Consider the following 26227-nt stretch of genomic DNA (forward strand, 5'->3'; position numbering starts at 1 on the left):
TGGACTCTTTTAGAATATTTTGCTGAGTTTACACACCTATAATATTCAATAACGGAACTTAGAAAAAATGGGGTATACCGATGAATGTCCATTTGTATTTGTGTATTCCAAGTGGTTAGGATAGATATATAGTTGCATTCTCTTAATGAATAGAATGATTTGTTCTAATGGTGTTTGTAAATAGCTAAACAAGTCCACCTCGTGTACAGCAATTAACCACTAAGAAGAATATATGCAGTGTATTATTTGTTGAAACTGTACTTCCGATTGGATTTGAAACTGTCTCATTGCTATCTGTTTATCAATAAAACTTTGAAAAAAAAACAATTAAAAAACATTTGCTTGACAATTATAAGTAACATGATATTGTGGAAACTACTCACACCAATCTCAGTAAGGTCTTGTATCATATATTTATTCCAAAAAAATCGATCATCAACCTAGAAAAAGCAGAGGAAAAATACAGTTCAGAAACACATTTCAGTTTTCCTATAAAAGACAAAATAGGCCATCAACTGTTTCAGAGACAAGCCTTGCTCTTAGCAAAGCACGGTACCTTCTGCCAGAGGGGACGACAATCCTTCTCCCCAGTGCTCTGCCTTTGCACTGAATTGGTCAGGTCATAGGTCAAACTATAGTAAAAGGATTCTGAGTCCATGAACATCTTCAGCAACTCCTCAAGTAATCTTCTCTCCAATTTCTCCTTTTCTTTGCTTTCCTTAACCTACAAAAAAAAATTAACCTACTATTGCTGCAGAATTAAATGCAAAGTATAAAGGCAATACATGATTTCCAATGAGAATAATCCCAAGGACATGATGAAACAGTATTTTGATAAAACAAATGACTTGAAAATAATTTTACTAGCAGAAAAATTCCTTTTCAATTTAAGATTAATCAAAGATTAACTCAAATTCCATATCAATTAGTCTTACTTTTTTTTTATTTGGAGCAGACACATTGGACTTAATATTCGTAAAGGTCTTCAACAGAAACTTGGACTCATCAGGAGATGGTATAATCTTCTCTGGTCTGTTAATCCCAAAATGATGCTTCTTACAGAGCTAAATTATTAGGGAGAAACAGATGATTCTTTATTTAATATGTGATTCTTAAATGTTCATGTATGAATGTAGAAGTAAAGGCTATACTTCACTTTACTAGCTCATATATCTAGGTTAAAAATACACCCTAGAGACAGCAAAACAACTGAACAGACTAGGTAGGTCACAAGCACAGCTGTGGTCTCCAGATTAGACAGTCACAGTGGAGATAAAGAATACAACAAAAGATACATTTAGCATTTAGAGGCAGAAAATGCAGGTTACAACTATAAGTTCCTCTCTAAAAATTTTTTAATTCTTTTTTTTTTTTCTGGTTTCTTGAGACAGGATCTTGCTTTGTAGTTCCTTGAATGTATTTTGTATCCCAGGTTGACCTCAAACTCACAGCCTCAACCTTCTGCCTCCTCGTCTCAACTTCCCAAGTGCTGGGATTATAGGTGTGTACCACCACACCCAACTAATAAATTTTTATCTAATATAACTGAAAAATAAAATATTGTAAATACATATTTCCTATTTCAGGGTCATTACAAATATCTGCTCTAAATATTTAGTCATGCTAATTGTCTTGGTTAAGCTAGTTTCAGTCTGTTCCACTGGGAATCTTAAAAGATGGACATTTCAACCAATTCTTCTTCTATCCTCATATATACTAATGAAAATAACATTGTAACATGATTTAAGCCCAGAGATTAGTTACGTATAGAGAAGTAGTAATCAGGGGCCTCAGAAAGAACAGGATGAGAATGTGGCTGAGACAAACAAGGACACACAAACAGGTCAGAGTCAAGGGTTTTTACATGTGACTTTACATGGCTCAACATGCAAGGCAAATATTCTGAAACATATACATGAATTATTTTGCTTTGTTTTGGTATGGGGAATCGAACTTAGCTCTTCACGCTTGCCAGGCAGGCATTGTGCTGCTGAGCTATATCCCCAGCTACAAGTTCCTTTTTCTTTTTTGTATTTAGTCCAGGGTCTACAGGATCTCACTACATAGGTTGAACTCATAGTGATTCTCCTGTTTTCAGCCTCCCAAGCACTGGAATTACAGTGCGCACCACCACTCCCAATCTCATGCCACGTCTCAGCACGCCCCAAGGGCTGGGCTGGCATGGGATGCTGGAGATCAAACCCTGGTTCTTGCATCTGCGTAAGCAGGCACTTTAATCTGCTGAGCTATCTGGCTGGCCCCTCAATTCCATTTTTTAAATAGTAGTTTTATTGGTACACTTTTAGTGCAAGACTCCTATCAAGAATTAAATTATTTTTTTTCTTCTAAGTCAAAAACAAAATTATTGCCAGGGATATAGCTCAGTGGCACAAGCGCCTGCCTGACAAGCACAAGGTCCTGAGTTTGATACCCAGTACAAAAAGAAAAAAACCAATAAGAACAAAATTATTAAATGCCTATTATTAGCGTCTCACAAAATAATAATTAACAGCTGATGAATGAGGAAAAAAGCTAGTTCTTCAACCAGCGAGTGTCCTATTAGTGTATGCTCTTTATTACCTCCAACCTCACTTCCCACTCTCACCAACCCACTCCAATGTGTCTTTGCCCCCTCACTGATCTCCTGAGCTGCTATTTCAGCAACACCAAACACTTTCATTCTGCTGAACCAACAGTTGATTCTTATCTATCTCAGGAGCATCTGCCTTTTTCGTTACCTCCTTGTACTCTCATACACCTCTTCAACTGGCTTCCACTAACGACTCCTGCTCATTCTGATTCCTTCCCAGCTACTTGACTTCTTAATATCTAAGCAACTCAAGGTTCAGTCCTTGACACCCTTCTCTATGCTCAAATATCACTCATGTCAAACCCACCCTCCCAAATAAACATTACCAGTCCAGCTTTCATCCAGAACGCCACCTCACCTATCTGAACATCTCCATTTGGACTTCTACTGTACATTTCAAACTCACATGTTCAAAACCAGACCCTCAGCATCTCTACACTTTCTTCACCCCCTATTCTCTTTTCCCTTGTTCATTCCACATCATCACCTCAGCTCCTTGCTGTTCGTTCTCTAACATATTAAGAAGCTACAATCTCTGGGCCTTTGTTCTACCTCTTCTCTACCCGGACACTCTTCCCCCAGGTCTTACCATAAACTCCACAATTGTGAATGCCTACTACACCTTGCTATTATCAATTTTTATTTCCATTAACATTTATTACAATATAGTTGTTGTGATTTAGATCGAAAATGGCCCCTACAAGTCTCACATTTTCAGAGGTTGGACTTTTGAAAGGTGACTGGACCATAGGGGTGCCACCTTCATCAGTGAACTAATTTACTGATTAATCCATAGCTGAACATGCTGTTGGGGAGGTGAGGCCTGGTGGGGGGGTGTCACCGGGAGTGTGGCCTGGAAGGGTATATACCTATCCCAGGCTCCTCCCCTCTTCATCTTTCTTGGCTTCTTGGCTGCCACATGCTGAGCAGCTTTCTTCTACCAGGCACTTCTGTTTTGTTTCTGCCTTGAAACCAACCATAGACTGAATTCTCTGAGCCAAAATAAATCTCTCTACCTTCCAATTATTCGTGCTAGGAGGGGAAAGGGAGAGGAGGGGAAGAAGAAATTTTAAAACTTAGGATGTGTCATGTGCATGTACCAACTCCCCATGATGGATGTAATCATTATGTTCTGCATAACTATACTAATAAAACATTTTTAAAGTTATAACTTAAAAGACTACGGGATATGAACTTCCTTCTTGATGATAAAATTAAATAAATGTTAAAGGTGTAACATTTGCATGTAAATAAAATTGTAGATGTTGAATACTTTGTCCTAGCCCCAGGAAAGTAGTATCAAGTTCACATATATTCATTGTCTGTATCCCCCACACACACTTTTTTGTAGTACTGGGGATTACACTGAAAGCCTTCACATTGAAATATATCCCCAGCTCTTTTAAAATTATTTGAGACAAGGTCTCACTAAATTTCTAAAATGTCTAGGCTGAGCTTGAACTTGTGATCCTCCTGTCTCAGCTTCCCAGATAGCTGGGATCACAGGCATGCACCACTATGCCCAGCTCTGCCTCTCATTTCTATAATGCAAGCTCTCTTCTATAATAGAGGCATTTTTGTATTGTTGACTTATATCTCCAGTGCTAAAATGGAACTGGAGGTCTTAATAGACATTTGGTAAATGAATGAGTGGGCTTTAACAATACAAATGCAGTAGAACAACTAGATTCACATATGAGGTATACAGGCAGACCTGTGAAGACCACTGCCCTCCCCTCTTTCTTTCCTGTAGTGTCACTGGGGAGGTAGAGATGTAGTTGAAAAAGATACTCTCCCACTACTCCTCTGTGTTTCTTTGCTTGTGAAACTAAGCAACTGTTGGTTAACAAATTTATAAATATAGGATATCAGCAATTACCAAGTCATGTTAACAGTATTTTCTTTTAAAAATCTGATAATCCACCCTAAACCTAACTATAAATTGTTGCAATTTTAATATTCAAAACAGGCATTTGTCAGACACAATTATTCCTTAAGAGCATTCAGGCCAAAAAAGTTTTCCACTAAGAATATATCAGACTATTCTAAAGATCTACTTATTCCAAAAAGTAACTTTGTGGTAGCACATGCAGTCTGCACCCACATCATCTTCACTCTCTGGATGGGAGTTCTTTTTCTCACCAAGACAAGCTTCTGGCTGAGTCTCTTCTAACATCAGGTCTTTCTATCACTTGTCCCAACCTCTCTTTCTAATATTACCTTTCCTAACACACACCAATATGTTCATATGTGCAAGATTTCTTTAGAAACCCATTCCGAAGCCCTGGAATCTACTATAAGTCAGCAGCGCATATATATAAATAGTGTCATCCCACTAGAACTGTGTGAACTCTAGTCTGACTGAGGTGGACCTAAGTGTCCCAAGAAACTACATAAGCAGAGTGAGACAATCAGCTCCTCAACTCCAAGAAATCCTAAACATGCCCTGTCTCTCCAAATGAGGCATTAAAGATGATTCCATGCTGTCCTTCTCTCAGGCCTCCCCGACACTGATCTCAGGGCTCTTCCATATCCAGCTACTCCTTCTTGGTCTCCTTTGCTGGCATCTGTTTCTGTGGTTGTTTATGTTCCACTTCAGCCTAATTCTCATTCTCTATACTCTGTCCAGGAAATGTCATTCACTCTCCTTACTTTAACAACCACTGAGTTAGCTTAACTCTTTCACATTAAGCTCAAGACCCACACATATGACAGCCCTCACACTGAAATATATTCCTCTCTGAAACTGATCAACAGCTGTCTCCCAAATCTTATTCCTTCTTCAGGGCATCTATTCCAGGTATTGACTACACCACTGGCAGATTACTTAAGCAAGGAACCTGTGAGTCATAACCCATCATTTTCCTTCTCATTCCTAAGTTTCTCCTGTCAATCCCACCACTTCACACTCATTGCTACTGTGTTGACTCAGATCCTTATCTTTCGTCCTGGCCAGCATTTCTCAATGAAAATAGCAGATAAGGGATTCTTTACACAGGATTATCCCACTCAGTGAAGAAAAATCTCATGGCCTCCTTTCACTAGCTGAAGAATTCCACCCAAGCACTTGTTGTCATGTACTATGCAGCTACAGGCTCCCACCTCCCATGAAGCCCTTCCCTTTTATTCCTCTTTACCACTGAGGGCCCAGTTCTGTCCACTGCTGTCTGCTGCTAGATCCAGACAGATAGCAATGAGACTTCAGTTTAATCTAGTATGAAAAATCTTCCTTCCAAAGCCTGGCAATGTCATCTCTATTTCTGTTATCTATGCTTACCTTGCGATTTATATATATATATATATATATATATATATATATATATATATATTATGAAATCACATTTGAAAACATCTCACAAAAACTGAGTTCTAAAACTATGGTCCCAAAGCATTTACAGAAAAATTACAGATCTGTGTAACTACAAATTCTCTGTTCCACACTAACCAAGGAGTCTCTCTCGGTCTCTTAAAACTGATTTTTCTTAATAGAAACTGACCTGTCCACTTACTATAAACATAAATATTTCTAATGTACATTTCAGAATCTTCCACACAGTTATCTTAGAAAAAAAAAAGTGTGCCTTATTATCTTTCAAAAAAAAAAAAAGGTTAACATCAGTCCTGTCAAAAAGTAGGAATAGAGAAAATTACTTCTTGGGATCCTTTCCACTCCTAAGATACTTTGGTTAGGCTTGAGACCGCTCGTAAAACAGCAGGATCATTTTCTATTTTCCAGAGCCCCAGCCAGTTCTGTACTGGCTGCAGTTAAATCCTTATCACAATTTTGATATACTTGGTCTCAAAGAGAACACCATCACGATACTAGACACTCTCCTAGTTTTTATTACTATTCCAACTTAACATTGCACAACCAAAATTAAGAGCTGCTGCAGCTGCTGCTTAAGAAAACAAAAGTAAATAACTTTATTTTAAAAGCTGGTATTTATAGTCATCTGGATATAAAATTTTAAACAGATGTCCAATGGGAAACTATGGAAAGTGATATAGTTACCTATTAAGGCAATGAGATACAGCCCACAAGATCTGTAGACATGGAATGTAAGCCTACAAAACTTTAAAGGGTTTTTTTTTTTTTTTTCAAAAGAAACACATCTATGTTCTCATTTCTTTGAACCCTACAAATTCTTTATATACCCTTAGACCATTTTTTTTTTTAAGTGGTACACTGTTGGGGGAAAAAATGGTCTGAAAGTTCTTTCAAAAGTAAAACAGTTACCTACCATACCACCCATCAGTTCCATCCCTAGGTATATATACAAGAGGAATAAAAACAATATCCATTAAAAACTCATACACAAAACTGTGATACACTATACATAATAGCTAAAAAGTAGAAAAGGCCAAATTTTCCACCAACTATAGACATATTTGTTTAAAAAGATGTGGCATATTCATAGAATATCATTTGGGAATAAAAAGGAATAAAGTACTGATATATGCTACAATATACACAAACCTTGATAACACTATGCTAAGTAAAAATCACTTATTTTTAGAGGATGACAAACATATTCTAACATTGATTGTGGTAATGACAATACAATTCTGTGAATACCCAAAAACCACTGAATTACATACACTTTAAATTGGTGAACTATGTAAATTATATTTTTTAAACCAGCAAAATATAAGCTATATACCTGAGGAAAAGATAACTGAAGCAGGAAACTAGAAATTCTATTAGTATCAGACTTTAAAATAAAATTACAAAAGATATGATAGACATTAGCAAATCTGAGAAAAGTGATCATGATAAAGGGCTCTGTGTAAGTAAGACAGGTAAATAAAATAATAGGAATTAGCCCAGGTGTGGTACTATCCACCTATAATCTCAGCACTCAGGAGGCTGAGGCAGAAGTTTTGCTGTGGGGGTTCAAAGCCAGCCTGGGCTATGAAGTGAGCAGTCTAAACTACATGGCAAATTCCTGTCTCACAAAACGAAAACACAATCCTGATTAAAATATGACTAGTATACCTTACAGATCTAGAGAAAACATCCCTAAAACTTATCTGGAATCAGAAGAGATCTAGAACACCAAAAGACATCTTGGGTAACAAAGGAAAGGCAAGAGGTATCACAATCCCTGACTTGAAATTATACTACAAAGCTACTGTGAAAAATTCAGCATGGTACTGGCAAAAAAAAAAAAAAAAAAAAAAAAAATAGACCTGAGGATCAACGGAACAGAAAAGAAAATGCATACACAACTACAAAAACACTCAGCCACCTTGTCTTTGACAAAGGGGTCAAACATGCTCACTGGAAAAAAGATAGTTGTTGTAACTCAAAAATCAGATGACAATGAGGCAAGTCCAAAAGTTAAAGAAGCGCTTTATTTTAGCTGGTACCCAGCGGCAGACACCCCGGCAAGATGCTGAGGTGCGCGCCCAGGAGGGGAGAGACAAGGGTTTTTAAGGCTGAAAACCGCAAAGGGGAGGTCTTATGATTTGAGTGCAAGGGAATGCAGCATAGGAGTCAGCGTCCACTTTCAGGAAAATAGATTACATACAATCTTAGGAATAAATAATTACAATTTATGGTTTGGTGCTGATCACAGGACATATTGTGTGGAGTGTCCTGGGGTAAAATTGTTCAGATCTCAACCCTTGACACACTGTGGTTTAGAACAAAGGAATAACCGGTTTGAACATTAACAAACTATGTTCAGGGGTCCGATGAATGGCTTAAGCCATCAAGATGGAGTTTAAGTTGTCAGCTTATACCAAACAATCTTCATTAATAAAGTTACAGTGGACATGTAATACAATGTCCATTCTGGTTACAAAATGGAGTGGGTATTTAAGCCAATAAACCATAAAAGCTGACCTCAAGGGTTTATCTTGGGGCTACAGTTGAAAAATTACCTGTTTCTAATGAACAATAACAGGTGCAGTGGTGGGTACAGTTTGTAGCTGGGAACGAGGGCGAGATCAGGGCATTGGGCTGAAACTAGATTCAGGTGCACACAAAAGGGCAGCGTGAGAAAGGCCCAACTGCAGGTTCTCAAGTAGAGAATGGGCACAGTAGAAAGTTGCAGCATTTAGAATGGCGCATACAGAACAAGATGGTGGTGCATACATCGGGTTATAACAGTTAATAAAGTTTTAGTGGAAGCATTCAGAGTTACAAAATTTGGAATCAATTGCACAGGCTATAACAATAGTCTCTCTAATATATGGTGTTGGGAAAACTGGCTTTCCACTTCCCAAAGCCTAAAATTAGACCCATGCCTATCACCATGCACAAGACCACAGTGAAAATAGATTTTAGATTTAAAAATCAAAACTGAAACACTAAATATTCTGGAGAAGAAAGTATGTAGAAATCTTTTTTTTTTTGTAGAAATCTTAAGGACATAGAGCTAGGTATTTTATGAACAAAAACCAAACTACATGGTAAATACTTCAAAGAATCAACAATTAGCATCTCACCTTTTTGAAAAGTTTCTGCACGTCAAAAGAAATCATCAACAGAGTAGAAAGAAAGCCCATAAATTGGGGGAAAAAATACAGCTGGCTGCCCCTTAAACAAAGGACTTCTATCCAGAACACATAATGAATTTTTAAAAATTAGGCCTCCAAAATTCAGCAACCCAATCCAAAAATGGGCATCTGAGATGACTATATACTTCACAAATGAAATATAAATGTCAAATAAATATATGAAAAAATGTTCAACATCATTGGTCATTCAAGAGATAAAAACTGCAACAACACTGAGATATCATCTTATACCAGAAAGAATGGCTATCATCAAGAAGTCAATCAAGGGCCAGCCAAATAACTCAGCGGATTAAAGTGCCTGCAAGCAGGCACTGGGGCCGGGTGTTCAATCCACAGTTCTGCCATGCCAGTCCTGCCCCCTGGGCATGCTGAGACAGCAATTGAGACTGCATGGTGGCATGTGGCTGTAATCCCAGCTCTTGGGAAGCTGTAAACAGGTGAATCACTAAAAGGCCGATCTAGTAAGGACACCCTGAACAACCTGTAGATTCGTCCCTAAAAAATACAAAAAAAAAAAAAAAAAAAAAAAAAAAAAAAAAAAAAAAAAAAAGTCAGCCAATAACAAATGCTGGAGAGGCTGTGGGGAAAAATGAACCCTTCTCCACTGTTCATGGGAATGCAGACTGGTACAACTACTATGGAAATCAATGTGGAGATTCCTCAAAAAGCTAGGATTGGAGGTCCCATTCAAGCCAGCTATACCACTCCTAGGTATTTTTCCAAAAGAACTGAAAACATACCACAGCAATATATGTACACCCATGTTTACAGCAGTGCTATTTGTCATAGCTAAATCTTGGAAACAACCCAAATGTCCACCAATTGAGGAATGGATAAAAAAGATGTGGTAATTTTATATAATGGAGTATTACTCAGGTATTAAAAAAAAAAAAAAAAGACAAATTTGAGGATTTTTTTTTTTATGGGGGGTGGGTACCAGGCATCAAACTCTGGACCTTGTACTTGCCAGGCAGGTGCTTATGCTGCTGAGTTATAACTCCAGCCCCTAAAGTGTACTTTTATTATTTTATTTTTGTCTTTTTGAGACAGGGTCTCGCTATTCAGCTCAGGCTGTCCTTGAGCTCACTTTGTAGCCCAGGCTGGTCTTGAACTCCCAATGATCCTCCTGCCTCAACCTCCCAGGTGCTGAGTGCACCACCACACCCAGCAAATTCAAAGCTTTTATACGTAAATGGATGCAACTAGAGACTGTATTGGTAAGTGAAATGAATCAGACAGAACCACATGTGCAAACATATTATCACTAGTGTGATACTAGTGTGAGAACACTAGTGTGAGAACCTGAAAGACTAAATAAAGCCTGAAAGGTACACTAGACACTATAAAAGGGAAAGAATCTGTTCAAATGGAAGGAGCAAGGGATTGGAGATCCCAAAAGAAAGAAGGGAAAAAGATATTTATGCATGTGTGCAGGATAGTCTGCATAATTGTACTGCTGATTTCTGCTGGTCTATTGAAAGAAACAGTTAATGCTTAAAATTCTTTTTTCTAATTCCTTATAGTTTTTTTAAACCAATTTTGCAGGTTTATATCTGGTAACCTAAACAACTAATTTAAAGATAACAGCATGTAATACAGCAACCATTGTTGAAATCCTATTACTTTGTTTAGTAAAATTTTATATCATTTCTAATGCTTTTATTTCTATTTTGTATTCTTTAGAAAATAAAAAAAAATGATAATAGGGTTTAAATAGAAAAATATATAAAGTGTAAAACAAAATCAATTCTGAACAATTTGAAAATAATATTAGTCTTCTCATAGGGACATGTCATATAGAAATATCCACTAAAAATTTATTGTATTCTTAACTCCAGTAACAAGATAATTTAACTAGAATATTTAGCTAGAATCTTAAGGATTCTTTCTTTTTTTTTTTAGTAAGAATTTCCAAGTGGTATTTTTTTCTTTACAATTTATTGTATTTACAGGGGCCGGGGAGATAGCTCAGTAGAATAAGTGCTTGCTTGGCAAGCGCAAGGACCTGAGTTCAATCCCTGGTTCCTCAACAATTTATTGTATTTAAAAATTCACTATATAATCAGAAAAATATAACTCCTAAAAATATAAATTAATTAAGCTTCTAAAAACTCTTTTTAAATGGAGTAATATGAAAATTTAAATAAGTATACCAAAGACTTAAATTAGTATGTCAGAAGATTAGTAAAAAATTTGTAATTTTCAATTCAGCTCTTCTTTGCCTTTCCTATTATTCACTGTTACAAGCCCGTTAACCATAAAACAGTATGAAACCGAGAAATGTAAGTGCAAATTTCTAAAGTTACAATCATTTGAGAGAAAATGTACTAAACTATTCACTAAAGATCTGGAAATGCATTCTCTATCGTTACTTCTATCCCCGGCTAACAGGAGTCATTGCATACAGTCTACTCTGGCCAAGAAGCACAACCTTTATTTTTGTTTTTGTTTCAGACAGGGTCTCCCTATGTAGTTCAGACTGGCCTTGAACTTATTGTGTAGTCCAGGCTGGCCTTGAAATCACAGAAATCCTCCCACTGGGATTACAGGCCGGAACCACCATACCTAGCAAGAACCATAATCTTTGGGGTTTTTGTATTTTAGGGAAGGGTCTACAGGGTGTTCAGGGTCTCAGTACTAGATCAGACTTGTAGTGATCCGCCTGTTTAAAGCCTCCCAAGAACTTGGATTACAGGCACACATGCCACCACTCCCAGTCTCAACTGCCATCTCAGTTTGCCCTGGGGGCCAGGGCTGACACAGCAGGCCCAGGGATTGAATCCCCGGTCTCCGCATCTGCTTACAGGTGCTTTAATCCGCTGAGCTATTTGACCAGACCAAGATCCATAATCTTGGATGACCTTGAAAAGTGTAATAATTCACAAAGCCTGAAAAAACACTGAACCTTGGGAGTAAGGTGGGTAAATCCCATTTTCATTTATATTTGAAAATAATCTTTTTCAAAAAAATTAAAAAAGAAGATAATCTTTTTCTTAGACTATCAGTAAAAAGTATAAATAAGGAAATTCTTAAAGCTTTTGTACTATTCACACTTGTGCCTAAAAATTACATGTAAATGTTACTACTTAAGGTTTTTCTTTCTCCCATTTAGAGTCAGGCAGGCACTAGTTTTAAAAATGTTACAGAATTGTAGCCATGAAGCACAAGAGTAACAAACCTGAAAAGTCCCATAATGGTCCCAACCTTCTCTTGATGAGATGACATTTAACTTCCCCAAGGTTGGGAGTGCCAAATATGTAAATTGATGACCTTGTGGATGTACAAGGTACCAATGAACTGGTTCCCTGCTCTAAGTCTCACCAGACTCCAGAATTAATGCTCCAGCCTGGGTCCCAGCTCAAGGGTGCTCATCCTCAAGAGAAAGATCAGTGACAGCAAGTTATGCCATATATATGTTAGCAAAGGCATCCAAAAGATTCTGATGACAGGTTTATGCCAAGGCTGGTGACATATGCCTGTAATCCCAGAACCTGGGGAGCTGAGGCAAGGATGGCTGTAAATTGGAGGGCAGTCTATGCTATATAGTAAGCTTAAAGCCAGCCAGCCAGCCAGCCAGCCAGCCAGCCACACACACACACACACACACACACACACATATCAAAAACAAATCCCACAATAATGACAAGAAAACCAAAAAATAGGTTTATCAGTTTAGGAAACATACAAGTGTTGCTAGTCTGGCTGCTCCTCCCAAAATAAAATGTATCAGGACCTTTTAGACTTAAGGGAAATTTGAGTTGTGAACTTTCACAGATACAAACAAACCTTGTATTTTTTTAATGCTTTACATTATATATTGTGTCAAAAGTGTGTAAGACTTCTTTTGTCAGACTCACAAATGAATCTAACTTACTAATGTTCCCCCTGTATGGAACTTGTTCATAAGCAGAAGACCTACTGTAAATAAAAATTACACAAATCTTCTATTAATTATTTTATTTTTCTACCCACATTTTTTGAACAGCAAATCACTAAGTTTATGAATAGTAAACAGTGTCCTACCACTGCCATCAATAAAAAATAAGATATAGTCTAAGTCTGAAGTGACGGTACATGCCTATGATCCCAGCACACTGGGAAGCTGAGGCAGGAGATCACCAATTTGAGCATAGCCTGGGCAATTCAGCAACTTAGTGAGACACTGTCTGATGAATACATGCATGAATTAATGAATTAATTAACGTGAGGGGGCTGTGGATGTAACTCAGTTTAAAAGAAGCTGGGTTCCACTGCCAATTTTAAAAAAAGTGGTACCCCCAAACTGTTTTAGATTCCTGAATCATAATCCTCTTAAATTCACTTCATTGTCAGTTTTATAAAATTAGAATGTCAAACTTTGAAACCCAAAGCATAAAAATGGCTTTATTTTTTACTTATTTTTTTAAGTAATCTAACTCTGTCCCCAAGTTTTCTCCCTAAGAACTCATCATGGAAATACATGCATTGAACTGTGGGGCAACGAGCTTTGCTGTCTGTTGTTTACTGAGGTAACTGGAAGGCAGCTCAGCGCAGACATCTGGAACCAGACTGCACATATCTGTACTAGGATTCCGCCCGTGTGAGCTGCACAACTTGATCTTGGCCATTCTTTTCTTTTCTTTTCTTTTCTTTTTTCAGTACTTGCAATTGAATCCAGAGCCTTCAATACTGAGCCACATCCCTGGCTTTTTGAAATTTTTTCTATTTTGAGACAGTCTCATATTCGATCCCCAGCATGCCATGCCAGCCCCACCCCCAGGGCATGCTGAGACAGGGATTGAGACTGGGTATGGCGGCATGTGCCTGTAATCCCAGTGCTTGGGAAGCTAAAAACAGGAAAATCACTATGAGGCTGTGTAGTGAGACCCTCTAGACCCTGTCCTAAATACATTAAAACAACAACAACAACAACAAAAAGACAGTCTCACTACCTTGTCCAAGGAGGCTCAAATTTATGATCTGACCTCAGCTTCCCAGTATGCTATGATTGTAGGTAGGTAGCACTACACATAGTTGAGTTTCATTTACCTGTAACAGTGCCCATCAAACAGGGTGATCCTGAGTATGATAGCCCATGTAATACACAAGGCCAGCCCAGCACAACACACAGTGCACAAATTAGGCCATAATGGAGTAATGACAATCCCTAGGTGTAGGGCTGGGGAGATGGCTCAGTGGAATAAGCACTTCCCTGGCAAGCACAAGGGCCTGAGTTCAATCCTTGGTTCCGCAAAAAAAGAAAAAAAAGAAAAAGAAAAATATCCCTAGGTGTCAAAACCTCACAAAAAACAGACATAATACAAATGTTTTGGGTATAAAACCCCATTGTTGTCTTTTTCCTCAGTCAGGGTTTTTTTCTTTCTTTCCTTTTTTTTTTTTTTTTTTTTATAGTACCAGAAACCGAACTCAGGACTTTGCACTTCCAAGGCAGACACTTATCCCTCTGAGCTATCTCCCCAGCCCAATAATGCAAATGTTTTCACAAGATCATTCTATCAGGATGCAGAAGGACCTTGTGGTGAAAAACACTGGCCCTAAGCTTGGATAACTGTACTGCTGATTTTGGCCATTCTATTGAAAGGAGCAGTTAATGCTTAGAATTTTTTTCTTTCTTCTCCTTTTTAATTTCTTATAACTTTTTTTTTAACCAAGTTTTCATGTTTGCATCTGGTAAACTAAACAATTAACCTGAACACAACATTATGCAATATAAAAATTGTTGAATTCATATTATTTTGTTTAGTGAAATTCTGCATTTCTAGTGTTTTATTACTTTTATTCTCTTTTAAAAATCAAAATAAAGGAAAAAAAAAAAAAAAAAAAAAAAAAAAAAAAAAAAAAAAAAAAAACAGCCCACACTGCCTAGGAAGGCAATCTCTTTATTTTGACCTTGAGTCACACTACTTGTGGGCTTAATTTTTTTTTCCCTAGAAAAAGAAAACTGCCCAAAAGCAGTGGTTATATTTTTTCTGTTTGTCTGTCTGTTTATTTATTTTTTGAGGTGAGGCTTTGCTATGTAGTTCAGGATGGCCTTGAACTCACAGTGATCCTGCTGCCTCAGACTCTTGAATGCTGGGATTATAAGCATGCGCCACCATGCCTAGCCTGTCGTATTTCTTCTTTAAAACTTTTTTTTTTAAATTACAAGAGAAATCTATACTTAGAAATGTTTCAAGAAATATAGGTAAATGAAGATACAGTAAAAGTTAAATCTCCCCTTCTTGACTTCCCCTTTCCCCATAGTACCATCTGGAAAGGCTATAGAAAGTATTTAAGCAAAACCCTAAGAGCCCCATCCCACCTCCGACACTGCACCAAAATACCACCCTCATTCAAAGTGGCTGTGCTCCTGTCCTTTTCCTTTTCCCTCTCCTCTCCTCTCCTCTCTTCACCTCGCTTGCCTCGCCTCGCTTCTTTCTTTCTTTCTTTCTTTCTTTCAATTCTTTTTGAGACCATGTCTCGCTATGCAGTTCAGGTTGGCCTTGAGCTCACTTTACAGCCCAGGCTGCTATAAAACACCCAACGATCCTGTCTCAGCCTCCCGAGTGCTAGGATAACAGGCATATGCTACCCCGTCTGGCCTTCTACGTATCTTTAAAAACTAGATTTCATAGGTTTTGAAGCAAGGGTTATACTACTAAAGTGAAGTTTGAGTTGGGTGTGATGGTGCACACCTGTAATCCTAGCCGAGGCAAGAGGGTCACCATGACTTCTAGGCCAGCCTGGGCTTCATAGCCAGGTTGTAATACATGGTGAGACGCTGTTTCAAAAACAATAAATAAATAATCTAAATAAAATGGAGTTTGAAAGCTATAGAATTAAATTATAAAAATATCCACCTCTAAAACTATATATTCCTAGCCTACTAAACAAAGTCCTCATTTTTCCTATTACATTTGTCTCAGTTTTCCATAAGACTTCCCTTGATTTTACCTTACCTCTAGCTCAAGATCCTGAGGTTCCATTTCAGAAAGTGATAGCACAGCAATTTTGGTAATTTTACAGACTTCATGATCTCCTGGGAGCTTGCCCACAGAAGCTTTCTGCCGAATTAGAATAAGCCACCATGGAAGATCTATAAGAGAAAACACATATTAATATCTGGCATTTAGAGTATCGCTGCCTGCTAAGTTGAAGGTAAACACCTAACAATACCAAATTATGTATTAGATATGTCTTTTTTGTTATTGTTGCCAGAGTTTACCAGACATTTTTATTTCCAGTATTTAACTGGGTATGTACACAATATGGTTAATACACACATATGGTGCTATATTTATCATTATTTTATTTGATTCAGTTGTTTTTATTTTTTACTAATACTGTGGATTGAATCCAGAATCTCATGCATATTCAAGCAAGTACTCTACCACTGAGCTAGCCTTCCACCCCTCATTGTTCTTTTTTGAGGAGTTGTTATTTTTATTTACTTAAAGACTATTTAAGTGTATAAATTTATACGGTATGGTGTGATAATTGAGCACATACATACAAGTTTTACTTGTTTTCCCATTGCTGGGACAAAATACAACCTGGTACTTAAATGGGGAGAAGTTTATTTTGACTCCTGCCTTCAGAGGGTTCTCTCTGTAGTCACTGGACCCAAGGTAGAAACAGCACACTTGAAGAGAAAGGAATTCAACATATTGCAGGCAAGAAGCACAGAGAGATGAAGAAGAGAGTGCCTGCGGAACATAACATACTCTTCCAGGTCAGACCTCCAGGGACCCACCTCCACCCAGATCCCATCCCCTAATAGCATATTCAGCTATGAATTCATCAATGAATTAATCTATTGATCAATATCAAGCCTCCATGATCCAATCACCTTCCAAAAGTCTCACCTCTGAACATATGAGCACACTGGGGTAATAATATTTTAGATCTAAACCATAGCAGGTAACTTTTGTCTTTCATTGTTGTTGTTATTTCACATCTATTTTATTAGTGCATACTGGTTTTACAGATTAATGAGTTTCATATAGGAAGAGTCATACACATCCAGATCATATTTTGATCATTTCACATACCCCTGGTTTCCCACTGAGAGCAGGTTTTCAAAGCATATGCTTTTTTCACATCCATTCCTTTTGCTTTCACCATTTCAGAGTATACTCTTACTCATAGAAAAAATTCTACTATAATACATTACACTACCAGGTTATATTGCCATAGCCTCATATACTCCATGTTTACTGCATCTCTTGATTGAGCAAGAGGTCCCATGAAGTGATTGACCTTTATCAGCTAGGTTTGTGTACACACATTAAATAATGTTCTGAAAATGATATTACCTAACATTCTGTTTCTTAGGATGTATCCCATTTGTTCATCAATATGTCTGTATTTTAATATATTAAGATAAATTATTAAATCAAAAAACAAAAGAACCATGCAATCATTCACCCTTATCAATGATTTCACTTAGTTTTACTTTAGTTCAATTTTGGACCAAAACAATTAAACAACAAATTCCAGAAATAAACTAAGTTTTAAATTGCATGTCATGGGCTGGAGAGATAGCTCAGTGGACTAAGTGCCTGCCTAGCAAGCAAGAGTTCGATCGATCCCGGTTATAAAAACAAAAAAAAATTGCGTGTCATTCTGGGCAGTGCAATGACATTTTATGTTATCCCTCTGTTACATACAGTAGATGAAGCACTTCACTGTTCATCATATCTAAGCTGTATATGTTATCTACCTGTTAGTCATTTGGTACCCATCTGGGTTATAAGATTAAGACAGTATCACAATGTTTGTGTTCAAGTAACCCTTACATAGTGGCCTAAAGCTATTCATTATTGTCACAATCCCAACATCATTCATCTCACTTCATTTTGTGATGTAGGCACTGTATCATTTCTTATCATCATAAAAATGATGAGTACATTTTTAAGATATTTTGAGAAAGAGAAGAGGGAGAGGAAGAGAGAAAGAACACATTCACCTCTTATTAAGTCTATTACTATATTTGTTATGTTTCATTATTGGTGTTCATCTCTTACTGCACCTAAATTATAAATTAAATTTTACTGGATATGATGATACATGCCTATAATCCCAGTACCCGAAAGGCTGAAGGGGAGTATCACCACGAGTTCAAGGTCAGCCTGAGCTACATAGTGAGCTCAAAGCCAGCCTAAATTACATAGTAAGACTATGTCTAAAAAAATTGTTTTAAAACATATAAATTAAGTTTTTTTTTTAAACATTTATTTGTTTGTGTGTGTGTGTGTGTGGCCAGCTCAGCCCACCAGGGGTGGGCTCATACACATAGTGAGATCCTGTAGACCCTGTACTAAATCTTAGGGGGCCATTGCAGTGTATATGGTCCACTATTGATGAAAACACCATTATATAGCAAATAAGCTATATATAGTGTTCAGTATTATTTATAATTTCAGCCATCTACTAGGGGCCTTAGAACATGTCCTCCGCTGATAAGAGAGGCATAGTGTATCTACATTGTGCTACTCTAATTATAAGAAAGAAGATACCCCCCCATACACACAGAGAGAGGAGAGATAAACCAGAAATTAATGGGATAGGTGAGATAAAAAAGAGAAAAATGGTAGTGGGACAGAAAGGATGAAAGACAATGACAGCTCCAAGTATACCTAAAAAATGGTCACTGAATATAGTTCTGACTCTTAAAACAAGCTCAGTGGCACAGCATCTGCCTGGCAAGTACAAGGTCCTAAGCTCAATTCCCAATAGCAAAAAAAAAAAAAAAAAAAAAAAACCCTATGGTAAATAAAACTATGTAATTGAATCAGTAGAACAAAATTGAGAAGCCAGACACAGACCCATGCAAGTACAAGCACCTAATAAATGATGATAGGGATGGGGAGAGATCACGTGCTGATAAATAGTGTTGAAATAATTAGTTCTTTATATAAGGGGAAAAAAACTTACTACACACCATACTCAACAATTAATTATAGGGTTGGGGAGATAGTTTAGTAGCTTAAGCACCTGCCTGGCAAGCACAAGGTTTCTGAGTTCAATCCCTGGTACCAAAAACAGAAACAATTAATTATAGATAGGCTAACTGCTACAAATATAAACAGAGCAAGCCAAAGTATTAGTAGAACATATGGATTTCTTTATAACCTTATAGGAGATGGACACTGGAGGCATGATATATAATTCAGAAGTCATAAAATGGACAACTATGATTACATGAAAATTAAACATCTGAATAGTAAATGACATTGTAAAAAAATTTAAAAATAGAGTCAGGTGTGGTAGTACATGCCTGTAATCCCAGCACTCGGGGCTGAGGCAGGAGGATCACTGCAACTTTGAGACCACTCTGGCTACAAAGTGAGCTCAAGGCCAGTCTGAACTACATAGCAAGGTCCCGTCTCAAAAAGACAAAATAATAATAATAATAGGAAATTACTTTCAAAACATGTACCATATTAAAATCAGTATCTATAAAGATATAAAGATTACATCAGTAAGATGATCAATAAAGGAAAAGATATGATTCTACAGTCCATGGGAGTACACACAATAAGCACAAAAATATATAATTAAGCTTGGTAATAATAAAAAAATAGGAATTAGGGGGCCAGGGAGATGGCTCAGTAGAATAAGTGCTTGCCTGGCAAGAGCAAGGGTCTGAGTTCAATCCCCAGTTCTGCCAAAAAAAAAAAAAAAAAAAAAAGGAGGGGAATTAAAATAGGAAAATCACTTTTTCTCTATTGGGTTGGCAGACAGTGATGAGAACATAATGCTCAGTGTCAGCAAGCTTCAGCATTTACAGCCGCCCACTCGGCTGTTGCAGAGACTACCTGCCAACACTCATCAAGATTCCCACTGTTGATACCCTTTACTCTATCTGTTCCTCTCTCCAGAATTATTTGGAGGTTGAATATGTAGATTTACAATAAGTAAATTTTGAAATCAAATAAGTAATTTTTAAAAGATATAACAGGATTAGCTGGGAGTAGTGGCATGGTCTAGGGGGCTGAGCAGGAGGATGGAAAGTACAAAGACCAACCCAAGCAATTTAGCAACTTAGTGAGATTTTTGTCTCCAAATAAAATGAAATTTGAGAAGGCTGGAGATGTAGCTCAGTGTGAAGGTTCTGAGTTCAATATCCAGTATCACCAAGAAAAAAGAAAGTAAAAGAGGATAGGAAAGAAAAGATATAGTAAGATTATAGTCATACTAAGGAAAACAACTTTTCATTTTTAAAGATACATTCTGAAAATATATGGATAAATATACTCAGTGTCAACTTTGAAATAATTTTAGCAGCTGGGAGTGTGGAAAACATAGATGACATGGAGGAAAAATGACTCTCGAAAGCTTATTTCTATCCAGATCTACTCATACAGATTGCATTAGATTGGTATAACCTACTGAGGTTTTTCTGCTTTTGGGATTTTTGTTTAGTTTTGCTGTTTTTTGTCTTTCTGAGACAGAGTGTCACTATGCAGTTCAGGCTAGCCTTGAATTCATTTTGTGGTCCAGGTTGACCTCAAACTTACTGTGATCCTCTGGCCTCAGCTCCCCACATTCTGGGATCACATGCATGCACCACCACACCTGGCTAGCTCCTCAGTATTTTAATCTATAGTTTCTTTCCATAGTGATTTTATCTCACACACTGACCCAAAACAAAAAGAAAGAAAACTGCACAGAAGATATGAGTACACAGTTCAGGGAAAAATAAACACAAACAGATGTAAAGATGCTAAGACTTGGGTATAACAAGTGAAATGCATATTAAAACTATACTGAGACACCACAGTTTACACAGTACTATAAATAAACACAAAAATGGTATGGTACATAGGAAACAGACATTATTGGTAGGAACATAAACTGGCAAAAAGGAGGAGATAAATAACCAAAATCATGTTTCTGCCCTTAGAATAATTCTGGTCATGGTCATTTACACTAAAGATTTCAGGGAAGCCACATATGTACAAAGTTATTTCTGATTGCATTATATGTAATAGGACAAAATTGAAAGTGGCACAAACTATAAATTATTAAAAGTAAATTACAGTATTTCTGTACAATAAAATATCATGGAGATATTTTTTGAAAACACTGAAGTGCTGGCAAAATAGTTCAGTGGACTAAGCACCTGGTTAGGCAATTGAATAGGGTTCAATCCCAGGTACCACATGCCACACCAGCCCAGCCCGAGTGCACTGCACTCCCTAGAGCTGAGGAGGCTGAAAACAGGAGAATCACTACAAGTCTGAGTGGTATAGTGAGACTGTATAAAAATACATTAAATAAATAAGTAAATAAAAAATAAAAACACTAGATGATGACCCCCCTATGTGTACTCTGTGTACTTGGAAAAATGTCCAAGATATAATTTAGGAGAAAAGCGTAGGATACAAAATATTGTGCAGAATTTATTCCCCACTTTCTGCCTAAAAGCTACCAAAATATTCTTCAATTTAATGCCCTATATTCTGCTAAAAGCTACCACAATATTCTGTACCTTACATTTTTCTCTTAAAAGTATACTTTGGAAATCTTTCCATCACAGTACATACAAAGAGTTTTCAAAACATAGAAAGAGTTTTCAAAAATAACTGCATAATGATTGTACAGAAGTAATAATTTACTTAACCTTTCAAAAAAAGTGTAGAATTTTAGGTCATTTCCAATTTTATTCTATAATAAGTAATGCTACTGAAAATAACCTTGCATATATCTGTAACTTCATATTAATTCTTGAAATGTATGAACATTTGTGAAAAACTGTAGCTGTGTGTAGTATTCAAAGGAATAAGCAAAATTATCCTAATCACTAGACATGGTGGTGCTTGCCTATCTATCTACACAGGAAGCTGAGGAAGGAGGATTTTAGCCTGAGGCTAGCATGGGTAACTTAGCAAGATCCTATCACTAAATAAAAAGTAAAAGATCTGAGGATACAACTCAGTGGTCAAGTATGCTGCTGGGTTCAATCTCCAATACCACTAAAACAAAACAAAACAAAACAGACACCCTGTCATAGTTTGGAGTTTTGCAAGGGGAAACAATACAGTATAGGACACATATAAAATTACTTATAATAGCCATATACAAGTGAATGAATATATATGATCGATAGATATAAAATCATTTACAAAAAGGAAGTGCAGGAAATCTGTCCACACACTAAAGACCAAAGAATCCAGCTGAGGGCCTGGATCCCATGATAATGTTCTGCATGAATGCAGCTGAAGTCCTAGAGCCCATAACAATCCCTCCCGTAAGTCTAACTGGAGGCCAAGAGCCCATGACAATGTCTCACACAGGCCTGTTTCACAGATCTGCGCTGGGAAGGTTCAAAGGTCAGTGGTGAAAGCTAAAATGTCTGTGCCAGGGGGATGAAGGAGCTGTGCTAGCAGGATCTGTGCTGCACTGCAACCAGAAAACAATACTTAAGGTAAGAACCAGAGCTCCCCTGAAAAGTGTCACAGCCATCCTCAGCAACAGTGAGGTCCCGAGCTCCTCCAAAGATGAGGAAAGCTGAGTTCCCATCAGGGAAGCCAATGCAACAAGCTTCTCCAGGAGACTGAGCTGTGTACCATCTTCCCCTCTGGAGCCAGAAAGAGATGCTCTAAGTGAGGACCAGAGCTCTGCCAAAGTGAGTCATAGCCATTCTCAGTGACGACAAGGTCTTGAGCTCCTTCAGTGATGAGGACAGCCAAGTTCATCAGGAAAGCCAGCATGAGAAGGTCCTCCAGAAGAATGGCCCAAAAGAACCAGCAGCTCCCTAACAGCTCCCTGACAGCTTTTACCAACTGCCAACAGCCTCTTTCTTCTTCTCCAGTTCTGCTTTTATGCTGCTGGCAACAATCCTCAGGTGGGCCTCTCATGCCCAGCACCACACTGGTTCAGTTCAGCTGGGTGTTACAAGCTGACTACCAGTTGTCAATCTACCACAAACCCTAATGGAGCAAGGCTGGTGGTACACACTAGTAATCCTAACACTTGGGAAGCTGAGGCAGGAGGATCACAACTCCCATGCCAACTTGACCACACAATGAAGCAATATCTGAAAAGAAAGAAAAAGGGGAGGGAGGGTATGAGGGGAGGGAGGGAGAAAGAGAGAGGGAGAGAGAAAAAGGGAGGAAGGGAGAGAAATTATGCTAATTGGAAGAAAAGAAACACAGTGATTTCAATACTGAGCTATTTCCGGCAAAATCAATCTAGAAATACAAACCTTCACAGAAAATAATACCAATCTCTATTCTTCTAATTTTGCTTTAAGTGAAACAAAACGCACAACCACCACTGTAAAAAAACCTGACAAGCCCAAGACAAAAATGTGTGCACTGAGTTATAGAGGTAAATTATCCAAATATATTTTTCAAACTTTGAATTCTAAAACATGACAAATATAAAAGTACAGTACCACTGCTGCTTAGCAATCTCAGTATCCATCAAGCACAGTTTTATAATAAAAATTTAGAAAGCATCAAAGCAAACTATTATACTAATTCATATTACCCACCAGGGAGGAAAAAATGGTTCAGTTCAATCTGCCATGTTGAGATTGGGGTATACAGTGTAATAAAGAATGAAAATGTAATTTAACCTAGCAGGGTCTAATAACATACTGATGTTTCTTCAACTTTTTAAACATATTACAATGAAAGGAAAAGTCAGTTTTGTAACCCTATCTCTCCAGGAAAAGAAGACAAGGAAATCTAACTTCCACAGCAAGACAAAACTGACTAGGAAGTAATTATCTTGAAAAACATGACCAGGAGGGCAAGCTAAAACAATAGTTCTAAGAAAGATTCAATTGCTCATCCTGTACAATAAAAAGATAAGCAGTTTTAGTTTTAAGATAAAAATTTCCATCTGATTTTGAGGGAAAAATATTTTCCTCTATATTAGGGCTCTTCAGAGAAAAAGAACCAATAGGATATTGATAGATACATGTACATAAGAGATTTATTGTACAAATTCTTTGTGTGGTTTCAGAAATCAAGAAGTCCTTCAATCTGACATCTTCCAAGATGGAGAGCAGGGAAAGCCAGTGGTGCAAACCACTCTGAGTTTAGGGGAGCTGTGATGTAAGTCCAAGTCTAAAGTCCTAAAAAACAGGAGCTCTGATGTCCAAGAATAAGAAAAGAAGGCTATCCAGGCTCAGAGAGAAAGAAAAACATCACCCTTTTCCATTTTCTCATTCTCTTCAGGCACTAATAGATTGAATGATGCTCACCTACATTAGTAAGGGCAACTCTTCCTTATTCAGTTTGCCAGTTTAAATCCTACTCTGTTCTGGAAACACACTCACCAACTTGGAAGGGAGTACAGGAATGTTTTACCAACTTGTCATCCCTTCTCAGGCAAGTTGATACATAAAATTAATTATCACATCTTCCTATTTACGATTTCATCTCTAAAGCTCTACATTTTGGAGGAAGAGGGGTACTGGAAATTAAACTCAGGACCTTGCATTTGCTAGGCAGGCACTACCTATACATATTTGTAGATGTGGCTATCCATCCAGATACAGACAAGATATGCATTTACCCAATAAAGCATATCCAGCAATCCTATAAATATAAAATTTATATGAGTAATCATTAAAATTTTACACAGAGTGAGAACTTGCGCCGCACCTTGGGCCCTGCATATCCGACCAATCCCAGGCCCTGCGAGTGTGGGGGTGAGCTTCTGCTCTGTCCTGCGCCCGCCCACCGCTCCAAGCCCAGGCCCACCGCGTGAGAGGCATTTCCCCGCGTTCTCCAGACCTCCTGCCCGGCCAGACCCAGCACAGCCTGCCAGACCCAGCGCAGCCTGCCCTCTGAGTGAGAACTTCCTCTGCGCCTTGGGCCCTCCATATCTGACCAACCCTAGGCCCTGCGAGTGTGGGGGAGAGCTTCTGCTCTGTCCAGCGCCCGCCCAGCACTCCAAGCCCAAGCCCGCTGCATAAGAGGCCTTTGCCCGCGTTCTCCAGACCTCCCCCACCCTGCCAGACTCAGCACAGCCCGCCATCTGAGTACAAACTTCGGCCTAGCTCTTCGGTGTCCTGCAGACCCACCAAAACACAACACTGGTGAGTGTGTGGGAGAGCTTCTGTGCTCTCTTGCCCTCGCTCCTCATACCCCTCCAGACTGAGCCCAGACCTAGCATACAGGCTTGAGGTAAAACCCTGCAGCTAAAGTCCCCATAGTGAGACTAGGGTCAAAAACACACAGCTAATCCAGGAACACATCATCCTACCAGAGGTGTACAGCAGGCCCACCTCCAAGGGCAACAACAGTAAGGAGCTAAGCACAGTAGCCAAACCCAAGCCAGGCACAACTGCATGCAGTAGAACTTGGTATATCAGTACCCGAATTTCATTAAGTGTAAGGACATAATTGCACCAAAGCTCTAAACCAAAGGCCAGAGGTCAGTGTTAAACAAAATGATAAAGACAAGGAGCAATGCAATCTCAGGCCTCAAGCCCACCCATAACAATTGCAGAGGACACTAGCTCAGTTGAAATAAATGAATCAATAGTGTCAGAAGTAAATAAACAACAGCAGAAAGATATAGAGGAACTCAGAGCAGAATTAATTTCGGGAAAAAAAAAAAAAAGAAAACTCTGAATTTATAGCAGCTGAACTTAAGAATCAAATGCAGAAACATATGGCGGAAACACAATGCCCAAGCAGAACAAATGCAGTGGACATTAGCTTAGCTGAAATACATGAATTAATAGTGTCGGAAGTAAATAAGCAACTCCAGAAAGGTTTAAAGGAACTCAAATCAGAATTAGTGTCTGAAAAGAAAAAAGAAATCTCTAAATTCATAGCACCTAAACTAAAGAATCAAATACAGAAACAAAAGAGGAAACCCAATCTGTAAAAAACTCTGCAGTAAAAGAATAACTGCTTACTGCTTCTAAAGAAGAAATTGATTAAAAAAAAAAATACAGGAGATTAAAAAAATGATGGATGCCTTGAATGAGCAATACAGGAAAGAAATAGATTGCATGAAGCAGGGTCAAAGAGATGTAGAGGACTTTAAAATCTCAATCACAAGCCTGAAAAACCGTTTGAGCAAAAGTGAAGATAGAGTTTCAGATCTTGAAAATGCTGGCACAGCTAGTGAAAAGGTAAGAAAAGATCTCTTAAAAACAAC

General features: G+C 37.9%; 1 protein-coding gene across 4 annotated transcripts in view; it reads right to left on the reverse strand.

Moving 5' to 3' along the window:
- Inpp5f (inositol polyphosphate-5-phosphatase F) overlaps window positions 1-26227 on the reverse strand; it is a 147884-nt gene that overhangs the window by 51603 nt on the left and 70054 nt on the right. For all 4 annotated transcript variants that reach the window (XM_023708983.1, XM_023708984.1, XM_004625623.3 and 1 more), the window contains exons 3-6: window positions 16054-16190; window positions 936-1064; window positions 557-724; window positions 384-440 (exon numbers count right to left, since the gene is read on the reverse strand). In XM_023708983.1, the coding sequence (XP_023564751.1) occupies window positions 384-440; window positions 557-724; window positions 936-1064; window positions 16054-16190 (491 nt within the window). The remainder of the gene's footprint in view (window positions 1-383; window positions 441-556; window positions 725-935; window positions 1065-16053; window positions 16191-26227) is intronic.

Source organism: Octodon degus, unplaced genomic scaffold, assembly GCF_000260255.1.
Source record: "Octodon degus isolate 3935 unplaced genomic scaffold, OctDeg1.0 scaffold00010, whole genome shotgun sequence".
In the NCBI taxonomy this organism is placed as follows: Eukaryota; Metazoa; Chordata; class Mammalia; order Rodentia; family Octodontidae; genus Octodon; species Octodon degus.